The following is a 21,508-nucleotide window of genomic DNA, read 5'->3' as shown; positions in this document are numbered from 1 at the left end:
CTGGCACGCAGGAATTTTGTCCCAGAAGACCTACCCTCACTCCCCTCAAGCCAGCATTATGTAAAGAATAAGAGAGCATGGAATTCGGTCAATACAGAGAGTGGATTGTGCATATTAAATGCCAGCTCATTTATAACCCAGGAAGGGGGACGACAGAGGGCTGCAGTTTGGGAACGTAAAAATAACTCCGCACTTGTTCTGGGGAAGATCATACGTTCCGAACCTCCAGCCCTGGAAGATAAAAGCGGCTCCTTCTGCCCGCCTTGGACTCTGGCGCGCGCGCGGTGGGATCACAGGGCGATGCAATCGCTTGCAGCGGCTGCTCCGGGGAACTTGCGTCTGTGTTGAGACTTCCAGTCTGTTATCCCCGTGCCTTCAACCATCTCGTTGCCACTCGTCAGGCGTAGTCAGCAGGAATTCCCGAGCCACCACGGTGCTGCGTTTCTCAGGCAGCCGTCTCCCATCTTCCACACACTCAAAGCCTAAACATCCCTTTGGCTTAGGATCCCTCCAGAGCGTCGCGGCCCCGAGCCGAAGCCGGGGCCACGCCCCCCGTCCTGCGGCCGCACGGGAAGTGTAGTGCACGCCCCGCGCCCCTGCGCGGCGGAGGCGGGCCCGCGGACTACAACTCCCGACAGGACGTGCGCGCGGCGCCTGCGCCCGGGGGCTGCCGGGGAGGGAGGTGTAGGCAGGAGCTGTGGACGCATCGCTGGCCGGCTGAGGTGGCAGAGGCCGTGGCGGCGACATGGACAACGCAGGGAAGGAGCGTGAAGCCGTGCAGCTGATGGCGGAGGCCGAGAAGCGAGTCAAAGCCTCCCACTCCTTCCTGCGAGGGCTGTTTGGGTGAGCTCCGGTCCGCGCTCGCCCTGAGGGCGTCTCCGTCCCGACGCCCTCGCCCTGCGGCTTTCCCGGGGCCCCCCCGATCCTCAGGCCCCCAGACCTCCCTGAGGCCCCCCCAGACCTCCCTGAGGACCGCCAGATCGCCCCCAGGCCCCGCAGACCTCCCTGAGGGCCCCCCGGCCCCGCAGACCTCCCTGAGGGCCCCCAGGCCCCCCAGACCTCCCTGAGGACACCCAGATCTCCCTGAGGACCGCCAGATCGCCCCCAGGCCCCGCAGACCTCCCTGAGGGCCCCCCGGCCCCGCAGACCTCCCTGAGGGCCCCCAGGCCCCCCAGACCTCCCTGAGGACACCCAGATCTCCCTGAGGACCGCCAGATCGCCCCCAGGCCCCGCAGACCTCCCTGAGGGCCCCCCGGCCCCGCAGACCTCCCTGAGGGCCCCCAGGCCCCCCAGACCTCCCTGAGGGCCCCCAGGCCCCCCAGACCTCCCTGAGGACACCCAGATCTCCCTGAGGACCGCCAGATCGCCCCCAGGCCCCGCAGACCTCCCTGAGGGCCCCCCGGCCCCGCAGACCTCCCTGAGGGCCCCCAGGCCCCCCAGACCTCCCTGAGGACCCCCGGATCTCCCTGAGGGCCCCCAGACCTCCCTGAGAATCCCCAGACCTCCCTGAGGACTCCCAGATCTCTCTGAGGGCCCCCAGATCCCCCCAGGCCCCCCAGAGCTCCCCGAGGACCCCCGGATCTCCTTGAGGGCCCCCAGACCTCCCTGAGGACCCCCGGATCTCCCTGAGGGCCCCCAGACCTCCCTAAGGTCCCCCAGGCCCCCCAGATCTCCCTGAGGACCCCCAGATCTCCTTGAGGGCCCCCAGATCCCCCTAGGCCCCACAGACCTCCTTGAGGACCCCCAGATCCCCCCAGGCCCCCCAGATCTCCTTGAGGGCCCCCAGATCCCCCTAGGCCCCCCAGACCTCCCTGAGGACCCCCAGATCCCCCCAGGCCCCCCAGATCTCCTTGAGGGCCCCCAGACCTCCCTGAGGGCCCCCGGGAACCTCCAGAGCTCCTCATGGGCCCTAAGATACCCCGCGCCTTCTAGAGCCCCCCTAGCGTCCCCCACGTCCCTCCGGGTCGGGCGTGAGCCCCACGTTGAGGTGCCTCGGTGAGCTGCGGGGAGCTGGAGCCGACTGCCCCCGGAGGCCCGCGCCCGGAGGTTGGGGCCGCTCGCCTCTAGCCCGGCCAGTCGCGGGGTAGACGCGGAACCTGTAGTTGTGCAACAGACCAAGACGTTTTCTCAGACAGGGCCTCCTGCTTGGTCAACGATAACGCAGCCCGTGTATAAGTTTGGGGATCGTGTTAATTTCCCCTAATTCTTCCATGGTGCCCTAGGGAAGGTTTAAATTCGGCACCTCTCAGCTAACAGTCGGCAATGACAGCTCTTGGTAGAAGTCCGGCTGTTAAATATGTAAATGATTCAGCTGTTTAGGGTGAGAGAGGCGGAAATTAAGTGTTTTGCTTTTTTCTTCTTGAAAGTGAAAATACTGACACGAAGAGCAGATTTTTATTCCTGAGAAGAACCAGTGGTACATATTTAATTACTGAATTACCGGGCACAATTTTATTTCTCTACAATTCAGGTTGTAATCTTAGTTCAGAAAATACACGTATTGGGCCCTTGTTTTGCCACTTTAATTCTTTTGACTATAAAGTCTAATACCTTACTGTATTACTGGAATACACCTCCAGGAAATGCTTAGTTTCATGAAGCACACGGTAGTGCAAATGCAAAGGTGCACAAAGATGAGGGTCCCTGTCCACAAGAGCCTCTCAGTTACAGGGCATTTATTCCAGCTGGTTTCTAAATGTCTCATGTGATGTGTAGTTCAAAAATATAATGGCAAATTATAAATTTTGTTTCTCCTTTAAATGTTAGGACAAAACATATTGAACGTTGCATAATACTTGATGCTAATACCAAACAGTAGCTTTCTCTGATTCACAAAACATTTAGAGTTTATTCAGATGAATTTTAACATCACAGCACCTCATACCAGGAGGTGATCTTAATGTTTACAATGTATCTCAATTCGGAGTGTGCTTCCCTGGGAAAGAATCTGTAATTGGTGGAGAAAGGACATACCTGATGGTTGTCTCAGGCCAGCACTCCTTTTTGTAAAGAGGTATGGTGTTGTGAAACAAGACTAGGTCCTGAGCCAGTAATACTGACTAAAAGGATTTTTGAAAAGCCTTTTCCTTTTAAAGAAACATCTCTTTTCTTCATTGACTGTTGGTCACCTGTTGACAGTGAGGCTTTACAAGAAGACTTTCATCTCCACTGTTCACAATAAGTTTGCACCAGAGTTCGCGCATCATAGGTTTAACCTACCTTTGTGTCCCAGAGCAAGTTACTGAGCCTCTCTTTCCCACAGTCTCTTTTATAAATTGGGAATAGTAATATTAACATCTCACAGTTTCTGAGGATTCTTTGAGGTAATGTGTGTAGAACATTTAGAGCCATAGCTGTTGGGGATGAGGATTATGAAAATATTATCATCAACATCACCAGTCACAATTATTTATCTAGGAAACAGTGCCAGATAGTTTTTTGCAGGATTTCACAGCCAAAGACCTTTTGGACTGGGTAATTGGTCTTTTAATGAAATAAAATATCTGAAAGCAGTTTGTAAGCATAAGTGTTAAAGTACAATAAATAATTATGTAAACAATGAGGACTGTGTTATTTCTAGTACTACTTGGGCCCAGGAACTCTTGGGGAAGGAAGAGTACTCGAGTTCTGTGAGTTTTACTAGTAAACTTATTTGAAGCCAAAAACCAGTCCTACCTTCACTGTCAGATACAATGGGACGTCTAAAATTTTATATCAGTGTTAGATGTTTAGAATCCTAAGTTATATCTAGCATCGCTTGCACCTGTCATCACCATTCTAGGCATTAGTATGTGTTACTCCACCTCCCCCCTTTCTTAACTATAAAAAAAAAACTATAGAACTTCCCATTTTTCTTATTAATGGTCAACATGTTATCCTTTTTCAAATCACCCTGTAGTCCATTTCCATGTCAGACTCCTGAATTGATTGGCTTTTAAAATACAGACATTGAATGCATTGCGTGTCATCCAAGCCCACATATTTAAGAGCTGATCAGCTAGTGCGTCAAAGGAGACAGTGATACTGTTTTAAGGATGTGGCGGCCATTAAAAGGTACTCAGCATATTGCAGATATTTCTCATCACAGACTCCTTCTAATACCCTAATTGCAAGCTAAAGCCTATTATGAGTTCATCTCCTGCTTCATTTATCCACCACCCACGCCGCTTTTGTTGTAATCCCGTCTCATCAGTACTGTTCCATAGTTCTGTTGTTGTTGATTTCAGTGAAATTAGATGAAAGTACGCGTTGTGTATTCATGACAAAGAGTCAGTCAAATATTTCTGCCGCATGTAAAGCATAAGTCCCATGCCCTGTCTGCTTGATATGCAGGGTGTCAGTATTCCTTCCCTGCAACCCACCTGCAGGAAAATTGCTAAAGAAGGATGCAAACATTGCGCTGTTAGTGGTATTCTATTTTTGTGTTTGCTGGTTAAATAGTGATGTGTTCTTGTAGCTGTGGAATTAAAGTAAAGCTTAACTCTTTCTGAAGGGTAAAAGTATACTACGTAAGGGTATACCTAAGGAGTAATGTCATTTAGGTTGTTGCCATGAATGAGCTATAGAATTTCAGTTAATTTCCAGTTCTGGTTTAGAATCTTCATGAGTTGCTGGTGTGATCTTAAAATGAGCTGGGTCAGACAGTATGAGAGCTTTGAATCTCCATGTTGTTGCCAGCAAACCACAGGTTGCAGATAACCTACGCAGTGCACTTCAAAGAATTGCTATCTGCCTTTGCTTTGGAATGTTTCCCAATATTAAAGCTACAAAAGAGCCATAAATCTGACAGTGTCAATGTAAATCTAATGAAAGGCACTATAGGGTTATCTTGAAATAACCTTGAATCGGTAATTTATTAGCCATTTGTGACAATTGGGAATACAGTCCTGTGCTGTATGATGTCTGTTTGGGCAAAGTCCAACTGCACGTTCATCAGTGGTCCCTTAAGGCTATAATAGAAGTCAGAAATCCTTATGGGAGAACGGGACTTAGTGGGTGTTACCAGACATAGTAGATGCAACATCCAGATACACTAGCTTAAATACAATACTGTGCACAGTATCTTGACTGTTTATTCAGTACACGTACACTACAGTATCCCATATAGCTTTGATGTGTGTCTAAAAGTAGTGCCCGCTTGTGATTATGAACCATTAAAAATTACACTGAATTTTTAATAGGCTTTACGAAGGTTGGTTCATAACTACAGATTGTACATAAGTCAGACATTTGTAACCTGGAGACTGCCGGTATATACGTAGTATGCACTCACACAACATCCACATAACATAATGCCCTATTTCACAGAACATATCGTGGACGTTAAATGACGTGTAACTGTATTCCGTATCACAGAACATATCGTGGACATTAAGTGACATGTAACTGTATTCCGTATCACAGAACATATCGTGGACATTAAGGGACATGTAACTGTATCCCATATGACAGAACATATCGTGGACGTTAAGTGACGTGTAACTGTATTCCGTATCACAGAACATATCGTGGACATTAAATGACGTGTAACTGTATTCCATAACCATGGTAGGCTTATCCATATTTTTCACTCAGCTTTGTTTTGACAAAGATTTAAGTTTTAAAATTTTGCCAAAATATGGTATGGCCATGTGATAGTGTAAAGCATTTCAGTCTTCCCTAGTTACAGTTGATTTTCAAATGCAGATTGGGTTAAAAAAAAAAATCATTAAGCTCAGATTTACTTACAGAGACAGGTGGTATAGTATAAGAAATATATGTATTTTCTATATAATTATATAAGAAAAAGTATATATTGTTTATTTAAAAAAAAAAATTGCCGTCGAGTTGATTTTGACTCATAGCGACAGTATAGGACAGAGTAAAACTGCCCCCTGGGGTTTCCAAGGAGCCCCTGGTAGATTTAACTGCCAGCCTTTTGGTCAGCAGACGAATGCTTAACCACTGTGCCACCGGGACTACATATTGTTTATATATATATATATATATATATATGTATATAACATGTGTTATGTAAGAAATATGTATTATTATATATGGCAAGGTGAAATATGGGCTTAGCTCTCTCATTTACTAGTGTGGTGAACCTGGCCGAGTAAATCCTACCTGGAGCTTCCTTTTTTTTTTAGCTTTCAAATGGACAGAGGGACAGAGTCCACTTTTTAGGATTGTTGTAAAGATTGCATGAGGTGTCAGAACACTTATTAGGCTACACAGAGCTATATTACTGTTAATTATAAACATTTTGTTTGGTAATTTTAGTGTCAAGTTACAGTTTGGATATCAAATGATAAACTATTACCAGACTGGCCATTTTCTGTTCAGAATTTTACAGTTTTCACAATGTATCCTCTCATTCTTGTGAGCCCTGTGAGGTGCAGACTTGCTTTGAAGAGGGAGAGAGAACCCAGTGGTGGCCTGGAGCTTTAGAATGTAAGCTCCTTGGGAGTCTATTGTTTTATTGCCCAGCACCTCACCCAGCACATGGCGCTTGGTGGAGAAGAAATGAATGTATACAAATGCTGATTTTTTGGGGGGGGGGGGGTCTAATTTTCAAGAACAAAAATGTACAAAGTGAAGGAGTATTCATGTTACTTTCTTCTGTGCCTTACTTATATATTTGTTTATTATAAAACACAGCTGCACATGGTAGAAAAATGCAAGGAGTGCAGAGGGGTTTCAAATGAAAAGTAAAATTCTCCCTGAGTCTTCCCTCTCCTAAATATCACTCCCCAGAAGTAAGCATTTTTTATTGTTTCTTTTGAGTTCTTCTGATGGTTACATTCATAATTCTGAATAACTTTAGAATACTTCCCCTTCCTGATTTGTTAATTTTAGACAGCGTCTTAGTCTCCTAAGGCTGCCATAACAAAATAACACAAAGTAGGTGGCTTTAAAGAACAGAAGTTTATTTTCTAACAGTTTTGGACACCAGAAGGCCCAGCCATGTCCCAGCCCTGTCGATTCCTCCTGTGAGCCTCTCTCCTAGTTTCTTTTGACTGCTGGCAATTCTTGGCATTCGTTTGCTGCTTACAGACATACTTGCCTCTGTCCTCACATGGCCTCTCCCCATGTACCCATCTCTGTGTCTATACTCCCCTACCCCAGGTACCCGTCTCTGTGTCTATACTCCCCTACCCCAGGTACCTGTCTCTGTGTCTACACTCCCCTATATAAGGTACCTCAGAAGGGATTAGGTTTAGGACCCACCCTTCTCTGGTATGGACTCACTAACATACCAAAAGAAAACTCTGTTTCCAATCAGGCTCTCATTCCCAGGTACAGGGGTTAGAACTTAATATGTTTTGGGGGAACATAATTCAGTCTACAACAGACGATATCAATTGATTGTGCTAAAAAATGATGAGGAATTTTGCGTAGCTTAAATGGCATTGTTTCCCCTCTGACCCTAAAGTTGTTTAAGTATTTTGTTCCAGGTTGAAGGGCCTTTTTTATATGTTATTATCATTTTCCAGTTTTATTTCATTTTGATCAGGAGCTTATTGAGGCTTTTTTTTGCCACCTAATGTATGGTGGGCATTCATAAGTGATCCATGAACACTTGGGGAGGCGGTGTGTTTTCTTTCTTTTTTTGTTATAATTTAGATGAAGGTTTACAGAACGAACTGCCTTCTCATGAAATGGTTAGTACACATATTGTTTTATGACATTAACAGCCCCGTGACATGTTAGCACTCTCCTGTCTCGACCTTGGGTTCCCTATTACCAGTTTACCTGTCCCTTCCTGCCTGCTGGTCCTTGCCCCTGGGCTGCTGTGCCCCTTTAGTCTCATTTTGTTTTATGGGCCTGTATAATCTTTGGCTGAAGGGTAAACTTCAGGAGTAACTTCATTACTGAGCCAAAAGGGTGTCCAGGGGCCACAGTCTTGGGGTTTCTCCAGTCTTTGTCAGGCCAGTAAGTCTGGTCTTTTTTTGTGAGTTAGAATTTTGTTCTACATTTTTCTCCAACTCTGTCTGGGACCCTCTATTGTGATCCCTGTCAGAGCAGTCAGTGGTGGTAGCCGGATACCATCTAGTTGTACTGGATCAGTCTGGTGGAGGCCGTAGTAGATGTGGTCTATTAGTCCTTTGGACTAATCTTTCCCTTGTGTCTTTAGTTTTCTTCATTCTTTCTTGCTCCCGAGGGGGGTGAGACCAGTGGGGTATCTTAGATGGCCGCTTACAGGCTCTTAAGACCCCAGATGCTACTCAGATGATGTATTTTCTGTTATCAGCTTATGTGATTTGATTGAGATCCCCAAGATCTTGTAGGAGCTCTGGTGGTAAAGTGGTTAAGCTCTCGGCTGCTAAGTAAAAGGTTGGCATTTCGAACCCACCAGTTCTCTGTGGGGAAAGATGTGGTGTCTGCTTCTGTAAAGATGGCAGCCTTACCTGTGGGGACCGTGGTCTCGGGGAAGATCTAGCTCAACTGGCGTAACAGAGTTTATGAAGAAAATGTTCTACACTCTGTTTGGTGAGTAGCATCTGGGGCCTTAAATGGGAAACTAGTTTGTTCTGTAATCCTTCATCCACAGTACAATTTAAAAAAAAAAAAAAAGATTACAGCTTTGGAAAGCATATGGGACAGTTCTACTCTGTCCTCTGGGATCCCTGTGAGTCAGAATTGACTCGATGGCACACAACAAGATCTGCTTTTGATTATGTTGTCTAGGTTTTTTATGTCTGTTTAACCTGCTTTGGACTGAAAGGGATGTGCCAATGTCTCCTGTTATTAGTGTTATTTCTGTTTTTCTTCTCTTGCATCTCTCATAGTTTCTGCTTTATAAATGCTGCTGTGTTTCGGTACATAGATATTCACAACGAATACAGTTATGAATTGCGTCTTTAGCGTTATGAAATGAGCTTCTTTATCTCATTTAATGCTTTTGAACCTAAATTGCACCTTGTCTGATATCAGAATAGTAATTCCTGCTTTCTTATTGCTTGCATTTGCATGCATTAGGACTGTATTATACAAGAGGAGTTGCCGTATGACTTCGGCTGCCCAGCTCTGGGAAGAGTGTGCTGCCCCTCCCCACCTGTTGGCCTTGTGACTAGCTCTGGCTGATGGAGTATGAGTGAACTTGATGCATGCTGTATCTGAGCAAATGCTGCAGGGGTCATTCCATGCTTCTGCCAGTTGTTTTCCTCTCTGCCATAAGAAGTATACTTGCAGATAGGGGCTGCGTTTCAAGAATAAAGAAGGAAGACACATGGAGAAGAACTAGCAGAGCCACAACCAACCTGTAATTAAGGTAAAATGAGCCAGAGAGAAACCTTTGGGAGATTTGGGGGCTATCTATTATTGCAACAGATCTAACAAAAGCTGGTTGATTATATTTGGTATACCTTTGACTCCCCCACGCGTCTCTTGGTTGTTGTACTCTAGGGGCTTGCGTGTTGCTGTGACGCTGGAAGCTATGCCGCCAGTATTCAAATACCAGCAGGGTCACCCATGGAGGACAGGTTTCAGCTGAGCTTCCAGACTAAGAGAGACTAGGAAGAAGGATTTGGCGGTCCACTTCTGAAAAGATTTAGCCAGTAAAAACCTCATGCGTGAGTAGCAGTGGAGCACTGTATGATACAGTGCTGGAAGATGAGCGCCTCAGGTTGGAAGGCTGTAGCAGTGGGCTCAAGCATAGCAGTAATTGTGAGGATGGCACAGGACCTGGCAGTGTTTCATTCTGTTGTACACAGGGTCACTGTGAGTCGGAACCACCTCAACGGCACCTGACAACAGCGTACCTTTGACCATCTCTAAGTCTTTCTGAATAGCTTTATTTCAGTTGTGCTTTTCGTATTGAGCATAGAGCTGGGTTTTGTTTTGTGAGCAAATCTGAAAATCTTTTGTAACCCTTTTACTGTTACTGATATTACTGGTTTTTAACTCTGTTGTGTTACTTTATATTTACTGTGTGTTGTTTTATTTGCCATGTTTTTTTCATATGAAGGTTTGTTTTTGTTCTTCGGGTTACTTTTATATATATCTTTTTTAATACTCTTACCTTCTTTTCCTTACTTAGAACCAAAACCAGACCAGTTGCTATTGAGTTGATTCTGACTTGTGGTAACCCCGTTTGGTTCAGGGTAGAACTGTGCACCACAGAGTTTTCAATGGCTGTGGTCTTTAAGAAATAGATCGCCAAACCCTTCTCCAAAGGCATCTCTGGGTGGAGTTGAACCACCAGCCTTTCAGTTAGTAGCTGAGCACTTAACCATTTGCATCACCCAGGGACTCCTTTCCTTTCCTCAACATCTATTATTTCGTTTGCTTTGAAAAACCCTTATTATATACCTAGTCTGTGGGCATATTTTACTCCCTCCCTCCCCTTTTCTCCATTGTTCTTTGAGTTTCTTTTAGTTATTTCTACTTTGTCAGAACATACGATATTTCTATATTGTTCTTCCACCTTTGTCCTCTCTTTTTTCATCTTAAATCTATAATAAAGCATATTCAGTACCACCACCAGTCTTTTTTTCCGATGTTCTCTAGTCATCTCTTAGTTGGAAGTTCGTATAGTATCCCTGAAGCTCTTCTTACTTGTTTAAAAGTGCTTGTCTTAGGTACCTAGTGCTGCTGTAACAGAAATACCACAGTTCAGGAGGCTGGAAGTCCAGTTCAGGGTGTGGCTCAGGGGGACATCTTTTCTTGTTGGTAGCCCTGTAAGTTCCTTGGCGTTCTGTAGTGTCTGTCGTCCCCCGTGTGTGTCTTTCTGTCTGTTCTGCTCTTGTGACTCAGAAGTGATTAGGTTTAGGATCCACCTACTCTGGTAACAGGAGCCCTGGTGGCACAGTGGTTAAAATACTTGGCTGTGAACTGAAAGGTCAGCAGTATGAACCCACCAGCTGCTCAGTGGGAGAAAAATGTGGCAGTCTGCTTCTGTAAGATTTACAGCATTGGAAACCCAGGTCTTTTAGATCTATTCTCAGCATTTCCTCACTCAGAGTGGAACTTTTTATTGCTATGGTGTTATTGTCTTTTACCTGCCATTGCTTGGACCGGGCTGCACTCTCATCTTTTGTCTGCTCTGTACCCCCTGATCCATTCCAGCATGAGCTCTGTTGCTGACTCAGCTAGTTTTGGATTTTTATTTTCCCAATTATATTTAAATTGAAGTTTGTTGTATCCTGTCTTCTACTTTTGCTATAGGCACAGATTATGAGTGGTGATATTTGTTCCTTGTTTATCTGTATGGTTTTGGGAGGATGTGTGGAGAATTAGTATTTTAGACAGCCTTCATTATCCTATAGGAACCAGAAGTCTCATCAGTGTTTTTTTGTTTTTTTTTTTTAATTTATTTGAATTTGTTGAGAATATACACAGCAGAACATATACCAATTCAACAATTTCTACAGGTACAATTCAGTGATATTGGTCACATTTTTCAAGTTCTGCAGCCATTCTCACCCTTTTCAAAATTGTTCACCATTAGCATAAATACACTGCCCCCTGAGTTCCCTCTCTAATCTTTCCCGTTGCTGTTGTCAGTTTGATCTCATATAGGCAGTTCTTAAAAGAGCACAGTTCTCAAGACGGACATTCTTTACTAGTTCAAGCTAAACTATTTTGCTTTAAGAAGACTTAGGGAGATAGTTCTCGTTTCAGCTTTAAATATTATTTCAGGGCAATAGTTCCAGGGGTTCATCCAGCCTCCATGGCTCCAGAAAGTCTGAGTTCCATGCGAATTTTAAATTCTGTTCTGCATTTTCCTCCTTTTGATCTGGATTCTTCTATAGACATTTTGACCAAAATGTTTGGTAATGGTAGCTGGGCACCATCCAGTTCTGTTCTCATGGCGCAAAGGATTCAGTTTTCACGGAGGCAATTAGCAACACATTCCATTTCCTCCACCCATTCCTGACTTTCCTTCTTCCTCCTTTGCTCCAGGCAAAGAGAGACCAATTGGATGGTCTCTTAACCTCGGATGGGGGCTTAACGAGCTTTTAAGACCCAAGGCACAACGCAGTGTAACTAGGTGGTAGGACAGAAGCACTAAACACGACATCAGGCCAATTAACTGGAATGTCGCATGAAACCATGACCCTAAACCTTCAAACTAAGGAGCCAAATCCCATGAGGTGTTTTGATGTACATGAGCAGCCTCAGCAGCTGGTCTTTGTTGTTGTCATTTTTGTAAATACGTCTGTCACATAACTCTGCCAGTTCAACTTTTTACAAGTATACAACTTACTGACATCAATTATATTAATTGGCTGTGTCGTAGATATTTTTTAAAGATTTCAGTTTAGCTTAAAAATGGAATTTTTGTCAAGATTGAAATTCAATTTAAAAACTATTCTTGGCAAGTCGTGTTGTGTATAAAGGTCATTTCTGAGATTATTCAATAATTACTATTCTTGGCTTTCTTATATATTTTAGTATCTTTGTGTTGTTTTATTAATGGGTCTAGCCCATACATATTTCCCCTGTATTAGAAAGGCTATTCTCCATATCAAGTTGAGGCATTGGGACATAACTACCAAAACAAAGATCACTCAGCTTTCCTTGATGTACTTCTCATAAACTTCATTTATGGAAATTAAGTTTAAGCACAGATACTTTGGTCAGACGATCCTTAAAAAATGTCTCATGTGGTTTTCTGTTTCTGAGGATATATATATATATATATTTTTTTTTTTTTTTAAATAAACAGAACTAAAGTGAGAAGTTATCAGAAAATTGAATCATTGCCGAATTGATTGACAAACTTCTCTTATCGAAGAGTCTAAGTCGGAGTGCTGGGACGGTATTTGCTCTGTATAATGCTGGCTAGTTTTGGTGTGATTTTATCTTCCAAGATGAGGAAATGAGGCTCAGCGAGAGAGTCCTGCTGTTCTAACCCAGTGCCGTCGAGTCGATTCCGACTCATAGCAACCCTAAAGGACAGAGTAGAACTGCCCGATAGAGTTTCCAAGGAGCACCTGGAGGATTCGAACTGCCGACCTCTTGGTTAGCAGCTGTAGCACTTAACTGCTACGCCACCAGGGTTTCCACTGGTAGGTAACACACAGCTAATTCGTAGGTAGTCTGACTCCAAAGCCCACATCCTTTTCACTGCACCTTGTACTTCTGTATTGCCGTTTTGTGAAAAAACACAGGAACTTATAAATGCTGCCTCAATCTAGTGCCTGTAGGCTTTTGGTGAAAGAATTCAAATTAGAATTCTGACCAGTATCTCTCACCTGCCTTTCTCTACAGTGTCTCCCGTTTGGTCTCTGTATCTCTTCTGCCTCGGATTTCCTTCCTGCATCGACATGAAAAAAATTGGACTATTTGTAAATATAATTACACCCAGAAATAAAGTATTCTTGGAAGAGTTAAGTTTATCTAGGGAAACCCCAAGTTTTTAGAAATCTGCAGAGATTACAGAAAAGAAATATCAGATGAAAATAAATTCCATATTGTTGTTAGGTGCCCTGAAGTCAGTTCTGACTCATAGCAACCCTTTCCACAACAGAACGAAACACTGCCTGGTCCTGTGCCATGCCCACAATTGCTACCATGCTTGAGCCCATTGTTGCAGCCACTGTGTCGATCCATCTCCTTGAGGTTCTTCCTCTTTTTCACTGACCTGCTTTACCAAGCATGATGTCCCTCTCCAGGGACTGATCCCTCCTAATAACATGTCCAAAGTATATGAGACACAGCCTTGCTAACCTTGCTTGTAAAGAGCGTTCTGGTCGTACTTTTAAGATTTGTTCATTCTTTTTGCAGTCCATTGCATATTCAATATTCTTCACCAACACCACAGTCGAAAAATGCCAAATCTTCTTTGTCTTCCTTATTCATAGTCCAGCTTTCACATGCATATGAGGTGATTAAAAACACAAGGCTTGTGTCAGGCACACTTTAGTCCTCAAGGTGACATCTTTGCCTTTCAGCACTTCAGAGAGGCCTTTTGTAGCAGATTGGCCCAATGCAATGCATCTTTCGAGATTTCTTGACTGCTGCTTCCGTGGGTGTTGATTGAGGATCCAAGTAAAATGAAATCCTTGACACCCTCAATCTTTTGTCTGTTTATTACGATGTTGCTTATTGGTCCAGTTGTGAGGATTTTTGTTTCCTTTATGTTGAGGTGCAGTCCATACTGAAGGCTGTGGTCTTTGATCTTCATTAGTAAGTGCTTCAAGTCCTCTTCACTTTCAGCAAGCAAGGTTGTGTCATCTGCATAACACAGGTTGTTAATGAGTTTTCCTCTAATCCTGATGCCCCGTTCTTCTTCGTATTAGTCCAGCTTCTCAGATTATTTGCTCAGCATACAGATGGAATAGGTCTGGTGGAAAGATACAACCCTGACATACACCTTTTCTGACTTTAAACCATGCAGTATCCCCTTGTTATGTTCCAATGATTGCCTCTTGATCCATGTACAGATTCCTCTTGAGCACAATTAAGTGTTCCAGAATTCCCGTTCTTCGAAATGCTATCCATAATTTGTTATGATCCACACAGTTGAATGCCTTAGCATAGTCAATAAAACACACGTAAACATCTTTCTGGTATTTTCTGCTGTCACCCAGGATCCGTCAGACATCAGCAATGATATCCTGGTTCTGCGTCCTCTTTTAAATCTGGCTTGAATTTGTGGCGGTACCCTGTCGATATACTATTCCAGCTGCTTTTGAATGATCTTCAGCAAAGTTTTGCTTGTGTATCTTATTAATGATACTGTTTGATAATTTCCACATTCGGTGGGATCGTGTTTCTTGGGAATAGGTATAAATATGGATCTCTTCCAGTCGGTTGCCCAGGTAGCTGTTTTCCACATTTCTTGGCATGGACGAATGAGCACTTCCAGCGCTGTATTGGTATGTTGAAACATCGCAAGTGGTATTCTGTCAATTCCCAGAACCTTGTTTTTCACTAATGCCTTCAGTGCAGCTTGGACTTCTTTTTCAGTACCATCAGTTCCTGATCATATGTTACCTCTTGAAATGGTTGAATGTCGACCAATTCTTTTTAGTATAGTGACTCTGTATATTCATTCCATCTTCTTTTGATGCTTTCTGCATCGTTTTAATATTTTCCCCGTAGAATCCTTCAGTATTGCAACTCGAGGCTTGAATTTTTTGTTCAGTTCTTTCAGCTTGAGAAATGCTGAGCATGTTCTTCCCTTTTGGTTTTCCATCTTCAGGTCTTTGCACATGCCATTATAATACTTTGGCTTCTCCAGCCGCTCTCTGAAATTCGTTCAGCTCTTTCCACTTCGTCATTTTTTCCTTTTGCTTTAGCTTCTTGACATTCAAGAGCAAGCTTCAGAGTCTCTTCTGACATCCATTTAGGTCTTTTCTTTCTCTCCTGTCTTTTTAATGCCCTCTTGCTTTCTTCATGTATGATGTCCTTCATGTCATTCCACAACTTGTCTGGTCTTTGGTATTCAGCATGTCAAATCAATTCTTGCTTGAGATGGTCTCTAAATTCAGGTGTGATATACTCAAGGTATGGCTCTTGTGGACTTGTTCTGATTTTCTTCAGTTTCAACTTGAACTTGCATATGTGTAATTGGTGGTTTGATCACAGTCGTCGAACCCTGAACTTGTTCTGACTGATGATATTGAGCTTTTCCATCGTCTTTTTCCACAGATGTAGCCACTTTGATTTCTGTGTGTTCCATCTGGTGGGGTCCATGTGTATAGTCACCATTTATGTTGGTGAAAAAAAGGTATTTGCAATGAAGAAGTCATTGGTCTTACAAAATTCAATCATACGATCTCCGGCATTGTTTCTGTCAACAAGTCCATATTTACCAACTACCGATCCTTCTCCTTTGTTTCCTACTTTTACATTCCAATCCCCAGCAATTATCAGTGCATCCCGTTTGCACATTCGATCAATTTCAGACTGCAGAAGTTGGTAAAAATCTTCAGTTTCTTCATCTTTGGCCTTAGTGGTTGGTGAGTAAATTTGAATAACAGTTTTATTAACTGGTCTTCCTTGTAGGTGTGTGGATATTACTATATCACTGACAGTGTTGTACTTAAGGATAGATCTTCAAATGTTCTTTTTGACAATGAATGCAACGCCAATCCTCTTCAAGTTTTCTTTCCCGGCATAGTAGACCATAATGATTGCCTGATTCAAAATGACCAATACCAGTCCATTTCAGCTCACTAATGCCTAGGATATCGATGTTTATGCGTTCCATTTCACTTTCGATGATCTCCAATTTTCCTAGATTCATATTTCGTACATTCTAGGTTGCGATTATTAATGGGTGTTTGCAGCAATTTCTTCTCATTTTAAGTTGTGCCACGTCAGCAGATGAAGGTCCTGCAAGCTTGACTCCATCCACGTTATTAAATTTGACTCTACTTTGAGGAGGCAGCTCTTCCCCAGTGGTTCATCTTCTGGCACTATATGAGTGTTCTGCTGCTATTCATAAGGTTTTCACTGGCTAATTCTTTTCAGAAGCAGACCGTCAGGTCCTTTTTCCTAGTCTCTTAGTCTGGAAACTCAGCCGAAACCAGTCCGCCATGAGCGACCCTGCTGGTATTTGAATACCGGTAGCATAGCTTTCAGCGTCATAACAACAGATAAACCCCCAAAGTGCGACAAACTGGCAGAAGTGTGGGGAAATTGCATATAGAGGGTAAGTAACGTTATCACAAAAGAATTCTATGTGTGGCAGAGGTGTTCTTAAAAGGATTCTGAATTTTCCTCTCCTTTTCTGTCATAAATCCAAATGTGTATGTCCACTTAAAGATACTAAAGTTCTAAATTACAATAATGTCCTGGGCAAGTAACACAAGGCTGTGGGCTAGCACATGGCACTCAGTTTGAGACTCACAGACCTGGGTGTGTGGGAGAGATATGGGGTGGGACAACAGTTTTAGAAAATGATAAATCATAAACATATGATTCTTATCCAGAGATTCCTTGATCAGAGGACGTTGTCGATGTAGTTGTTCCTCTCTTTCCCTCTTTGGGCAATCTGGATGAATTGGTACCCATCTGGAAACAACTTTCTAGCATGTATTGTGTGCCACCCAGGAGACAGACTTGATTCCTGTAAGGAGCTTAAAATCTAAATGAGACAAAACACACATAGGAAATGCAGTAGAACGCAGTCAGTGTTGTTTCTTCCATTTGTTCAAGGAAGGACTTTGTTGTAGTATGTGGCTCTTACCTGTGGTGTTTTATGGTGGGCCCACAATCAAACTTTAAGGCTTTAGAGAGAACCTAATTCTGCAACTTTGACCTTGGCCTTTCTCAGCTAAATAAAACAATAACATCCAATTCATAAGAAGCACTTACTATCTTTGCTTACTGTTTTGAGGGACACCTAGGAAAACCTTTCTTTAAAGTGCAGTGTGGATCATTTCTTTCATTCGGGCATTAAGCAGTCATTGTTTTTGAGGTCTGTGTACCTGGCCCTGTGCTGGTCCCCCTTCCCTAAAGCTTCTCTCTAGTTGGTAAGGTGCTGTTGTTAGGTAAGTGGAAATGTAATGAAGAGGGAGCTATTTGAGTTGGTGGGTTTTTTCGCCCCAGGTTTCACATGAAGCTAAGTATTCCAGGTACTACTGAAAACTGTCTCTGTTTTCAGTCCTTAAACATGACTTGACATCTCTTCTGGGTATCCTGATAATAGAGCTGAATTTTGTTTCTGTAGTTGTCCTTCTGCATTATCATAGAACTATTATTTTCACTTTTTATGATATTTCTGTTTTGATATCTTGTAATTTTAGAGGCAGCTTTATTTGTACCTCAGCAGTTGTCACCATTTCTTTGGGTACATCTCACAGTATGTGTGCCATTAGTCCCCACAGATTCTACTTTAATGTTTCCCTTCTCCCCACCCACAGTTTTAGAATAGTGTGTACCAGGACTTTGAACCAGTTCATTCCGCTTTGAGCCCCTGCTGAGAATTTGCATTTCCACCCCCAGGTATACCAAATCAGAATCAACGTTTTAATAAGATCCCCTCACCTGAGGATCCAGAAAAGAAGAGGAAAATTCAGAATGTTTTTAAATAAAAACACCTCTGTGACACATAGAGCTCCCACCTGGAGATCTTATTAAAATGTTGATTCTGATTTAGTATATCTGGGGTGGAAATACAAATTATCAATAGAACAGAATGAACAGTTTGAAGCCCTGGTATGTACTCTAGCTGCCAGTATAATTACTGTTCAGGATGGGGGTGGTTAAGACTTTAGAGTACTTACGGGTAAATCAATTTTTAAAAGATTAGTGACTTGTCTGTAGATATCATCTGAGCTATTTGAAATAATGGGGCTATAGTTTTCCCACGTTGATCCCCCCCCATATCTAAATGAAAATAGACATGATGGGATAGTAAAGATAGACAAGGACATGGAACCCAGGCTCAAGCCATGGTTCTGCTGTTCTCTGGCTCCTGGTGGGACATGTTGTGGCTTGCAGCCAGGCTTCCTAAATGAAACATGGCGGGGGGTGGGAGGGGGACAGGCAGGGGAAGCTTGGATAGCTTAGATAAACCTGTTGTTGTCCAGTTGATTCCGACTCATAGTGACCCTATAGGACAGAGTAGAACTGCCCCGTGGGTTTCCAAGGCTGTAATCTTTACAGAAACAGAGTGCTACATCTTTTTCCCACAGAGTGGCTGGTGAGTTCAGACTGCCAACCTTTCCGTTAGCAACCAAGCACTTAACCGCTGCGCCACCAGTGTTCCTTGGCTAGCTTAGGACTCTTTCTCAGACCTCCTCTAGCCCTGAAGTTTAATATTCTTTTCTCAGCATTCTGACCTCCTTGTGGGAAAGAACTTTCTTTCCTTCATGTTTTCTCTAACACGTAGAAACCCACTGCCGTCGAGTCGATTCCGACTCATAAAGACAGATCCTAATAAATATTTCCTGAATTAGCGTGGTCGAGAATAAGAGTGTAATAAAGATCACTGAACTTAAAGTGAGATATTAGCTCCATCACTGACCTTGGCTAGGTGATCTTGAGCAAACTATTTACCTCCAGATATGGATTTCTCTTCTCTAAAATGGAGATACTATCTTTCATGGTTGTTGCAATAATAAAAATGACATAATGTGGAAAATACCTAGCATAAAACCTGGCATAATATATAAGCTCCATTATTCTTAGCTGAATTTTTCTCTGAAAATAACAGGATAAAGTGCATTTAATTAAGCTAGTTTTATTTGGAAACCTTTAATAAGAATGATTGCACTATAATTAAAGTTCAAGACTCCTGGTACATTTTGGAAAAACAAGATAGAAGAAAGTAGCAAGTCTTTATTAGCTCCCAGGAACTATGGTTAAGATTAAAAACTTTTTCATGTTTGGAATTTTCCATTGGTGAAACCTGTTACCTAGTGATAGATTTGAAATGGAAAAAAAAAGTAAGATAAAGGTGCGAGTGAGAGATTTTTCTTGTTCCGACGCTTCATTTTTTGGTATGTAGCACAGTCTCCATTAAGGTTTGCTTTTTTTTTTTTTTCTTTTTTTTGGGGCTAACAACTTTATTGAGGTATAATTCACATACCATACAGTTCATGCATTTAAAGTGCACAATGTAGGGATTTTTAGCATATTCACTGAGCTGTGCAACCATCACAACGAATTTTAGATGGTTTTCGTCTTCACCAAAAGAAACCCCCTGTAGCATTCACTACACTACCCCCCCCCATTTTCCCCCATACCTCAAGGTTAGGCAACCATGAATCTACTTTTTGTCTGTATATATTTGCCTATTCTAGACCTTTTATATAAATGAAATCATCTAATATGTGGTCTTTTGTGACAAGATTCTTTCACTTTACATACTGTTTTCAGGGGTCACCCATGTTAGCGCATGCATGTGTCACTACTTCATTCCTTTTTATCGTGGAATAATATTCCATTGTACAGAATACCACACTTTATTTCTCCATCAGCTGCTGGCCGTTTGAGTTGTTTCCACCTTTTGGCAATTACGGATAATACTGCTGTGAGCATTTGCGTGCAAGTGTTTGAATGCACATATGTTTTTAGTTCTTTGGGTGTGTTCCTGGGAGTGAAATTGCTGGGTCATGTGGTTACTTTGTTTAACCTGTTGAGAAACTGCCGGAGTCTTTTCCAGAGAGGCGTCACCAATTTGCATTCCTACCAGCCGTGTACCAAGGTTCCATTGCCTTCACATTTTCGATAACAGCAACTTTTTGATTCTAGACATCCTAGAGGGGTGTGAAGTGGTATCTCCTTGTGGTTTTGATTTGCATTTTCCTGATGGCTAATGATGTTGAGCATCTTTTCATGTGCTTTGTGGTGAAATTCGTTCCTTTATGTGGCCTTTTGCCTTGGTTCTTTGGAAATATGACTTGATAGATTTCTCTAAGCGCTGAGGAGTTAACCTTCGACCTAGTTTTCTACCCCAGAGGGTTTGTTACTTTTGTTTCCTGATCCTGATCCCCAGTTGTACCTGGTTACTTCCTTTATAAACCACTTAACTCTAAGTATTGTCTGTGAGTTCTGTGTGGCCATTGCAATGAATTATTGAACCCAGCAGAGAAATAGAAGTAAAGACTGCTTCTTGGATAAGCTGTAAACAACTTGATAGTTCGATACTTTTTGGCTGGTCCTGGGCTGCAGCCTGCCCTGTGATTGGTCTATTTTACGCACCCTGCAGGGATTGGTCAATATACTTATGCAAATGAAGTGACAGTAGCCTACTATGCAGGAGTGACTGGTCAGTTTGTGGCCCTAATAGGAGGGTCATGCCTTGAAATTGACCAAGAGTTTGCTTAAATTTGCAGCCAACTGGTTGGCAAACAGAAAGAGAAAGAAGAAAGAGGCAAAAAGGAGAACAGGCAAGAGAGTCACGAAGAGAGAAAAAGCAGAGAGAGGAGGTGAAGAACCTCCTAAAAGAGCTGTAACACAGGTCAAGGGCTTTAACACTGAAAGCAGTGAGAGACCTGGAAGGGGCCCTGTGGCAGTCGGTGGTGACAGCAGAAACCTGCTGCTAGGAATGCAGCCAAGAGAGCTGAACAAAACAGCTGCCTGCCTATGAGCTGGGTCAGTGAGCAGTGAAGAGGCTGCCTGCCTGTGAGCTGGGTCAGTTAGCAGTGAAGAGGCTGCCTGCCTGTGAGCTGGGTCACTTAGCAGTGAAGAGCCTGCCTGCCTGTGAGCTGGGTCACAGCAGTGAAGAGGCTGCCTGCCTGTGAGCTGGGTCACTTAGCAGTGAAGAGGCTGCCTGCCTGTGAGCTGGGTCACTTAGCAGTGAAGAGCCTGCCTGCCTGTGAGCTGGGTCACAGCAGTGAAGAGGCTGCCTGCCTGTGAGCTGGGTCACTTAGCAGTGAAGAGGCTGCCTGCCTGTGAGCTGGGTCACAGCAGTGAAGAGGCTGCCTGCCTGTGAGCTGGGTCAGTTAGCAGTGAAGAGGCTGCCTGCCTGTGAGCTGGGTCACAGCAGTGAAGAGCCTGTCTGCCTAAGAGCTGGGTCACTTAGCAGTGAAGAGCCTGCCTGCCTGTGAGCTGGGTCACAGCAGTGAAGAGGCTGCCTGCCTGTGAGCTGGGTCACTTAGCAGTGAAGAGGCTGCCTGCCTGT

At 43.5% G+C, this 21,508-nt stretch overlaps 1 protein-coding gene and 1 long non-coding RNA gene across 8 annotated transcripts in view; one reads left to right on the top strand and one right to left on the bottom strand.

Moving 5' to 3' along the window:
* Nucleotides 1–671: 671 nt before the first annotated feature.
* Nucleotides 672–21,508, top strand: part of NAPB (NSF attachment protein beta) — a 76,383-nt gene continuing 55,546 nt past the window's right edge. For 4 of the 7 annotated variants that reach the window (XM_049869580.1, XM_049869579.1, XM_049869575.1 and 1 more), the window contains exon 1: nt 672–843. In XM_049869580.1, coding sequence (XP_049725537.1) covers nt 746–843 — 98 coding nt within the window. In that variant the 5' untranslated portion in view covers nt 672–745. Of the gene's footprint in view, nt 844–8,961; nt 9,254–21,508 lie in introns of all 7 variants that reach the window. The other 3 variants (XM_049869576.1, XM_049869577.1, XM_049869574.1) reach the window with 1 other exon arrangement.
* Nucleotides 881–1,619, bottom strand: LOC126067556 (uncharacterized). The gene is made up of 3 exons (XR_007515431.1): nt 1,602–1,619; nt 1,178–1,295; nt 881–961 (listed from the first exon to the last, which is right to left on the bottom strand). It is a non-coding gene; the product is annotated as an uncharacterized LOC126067556 (long non-coding RNA).

Source organism: Elephas maximus, chromosome 25, assembly GCF_024166365.1.
Source record: "Elephas maximus indicus isolate mEleMax1 chromosome 25, mEleMax1 primary haplotype, whole genome shotgun sequence".
NCBI lineage: Eukaryota > Metazoa > Chordata > Mammalia > Proboscidea > Elephantidae > Elephas > Elephas maximus.
This window is presented reverse-complemented; position numbering and strand designations above follow the sequence as displayed.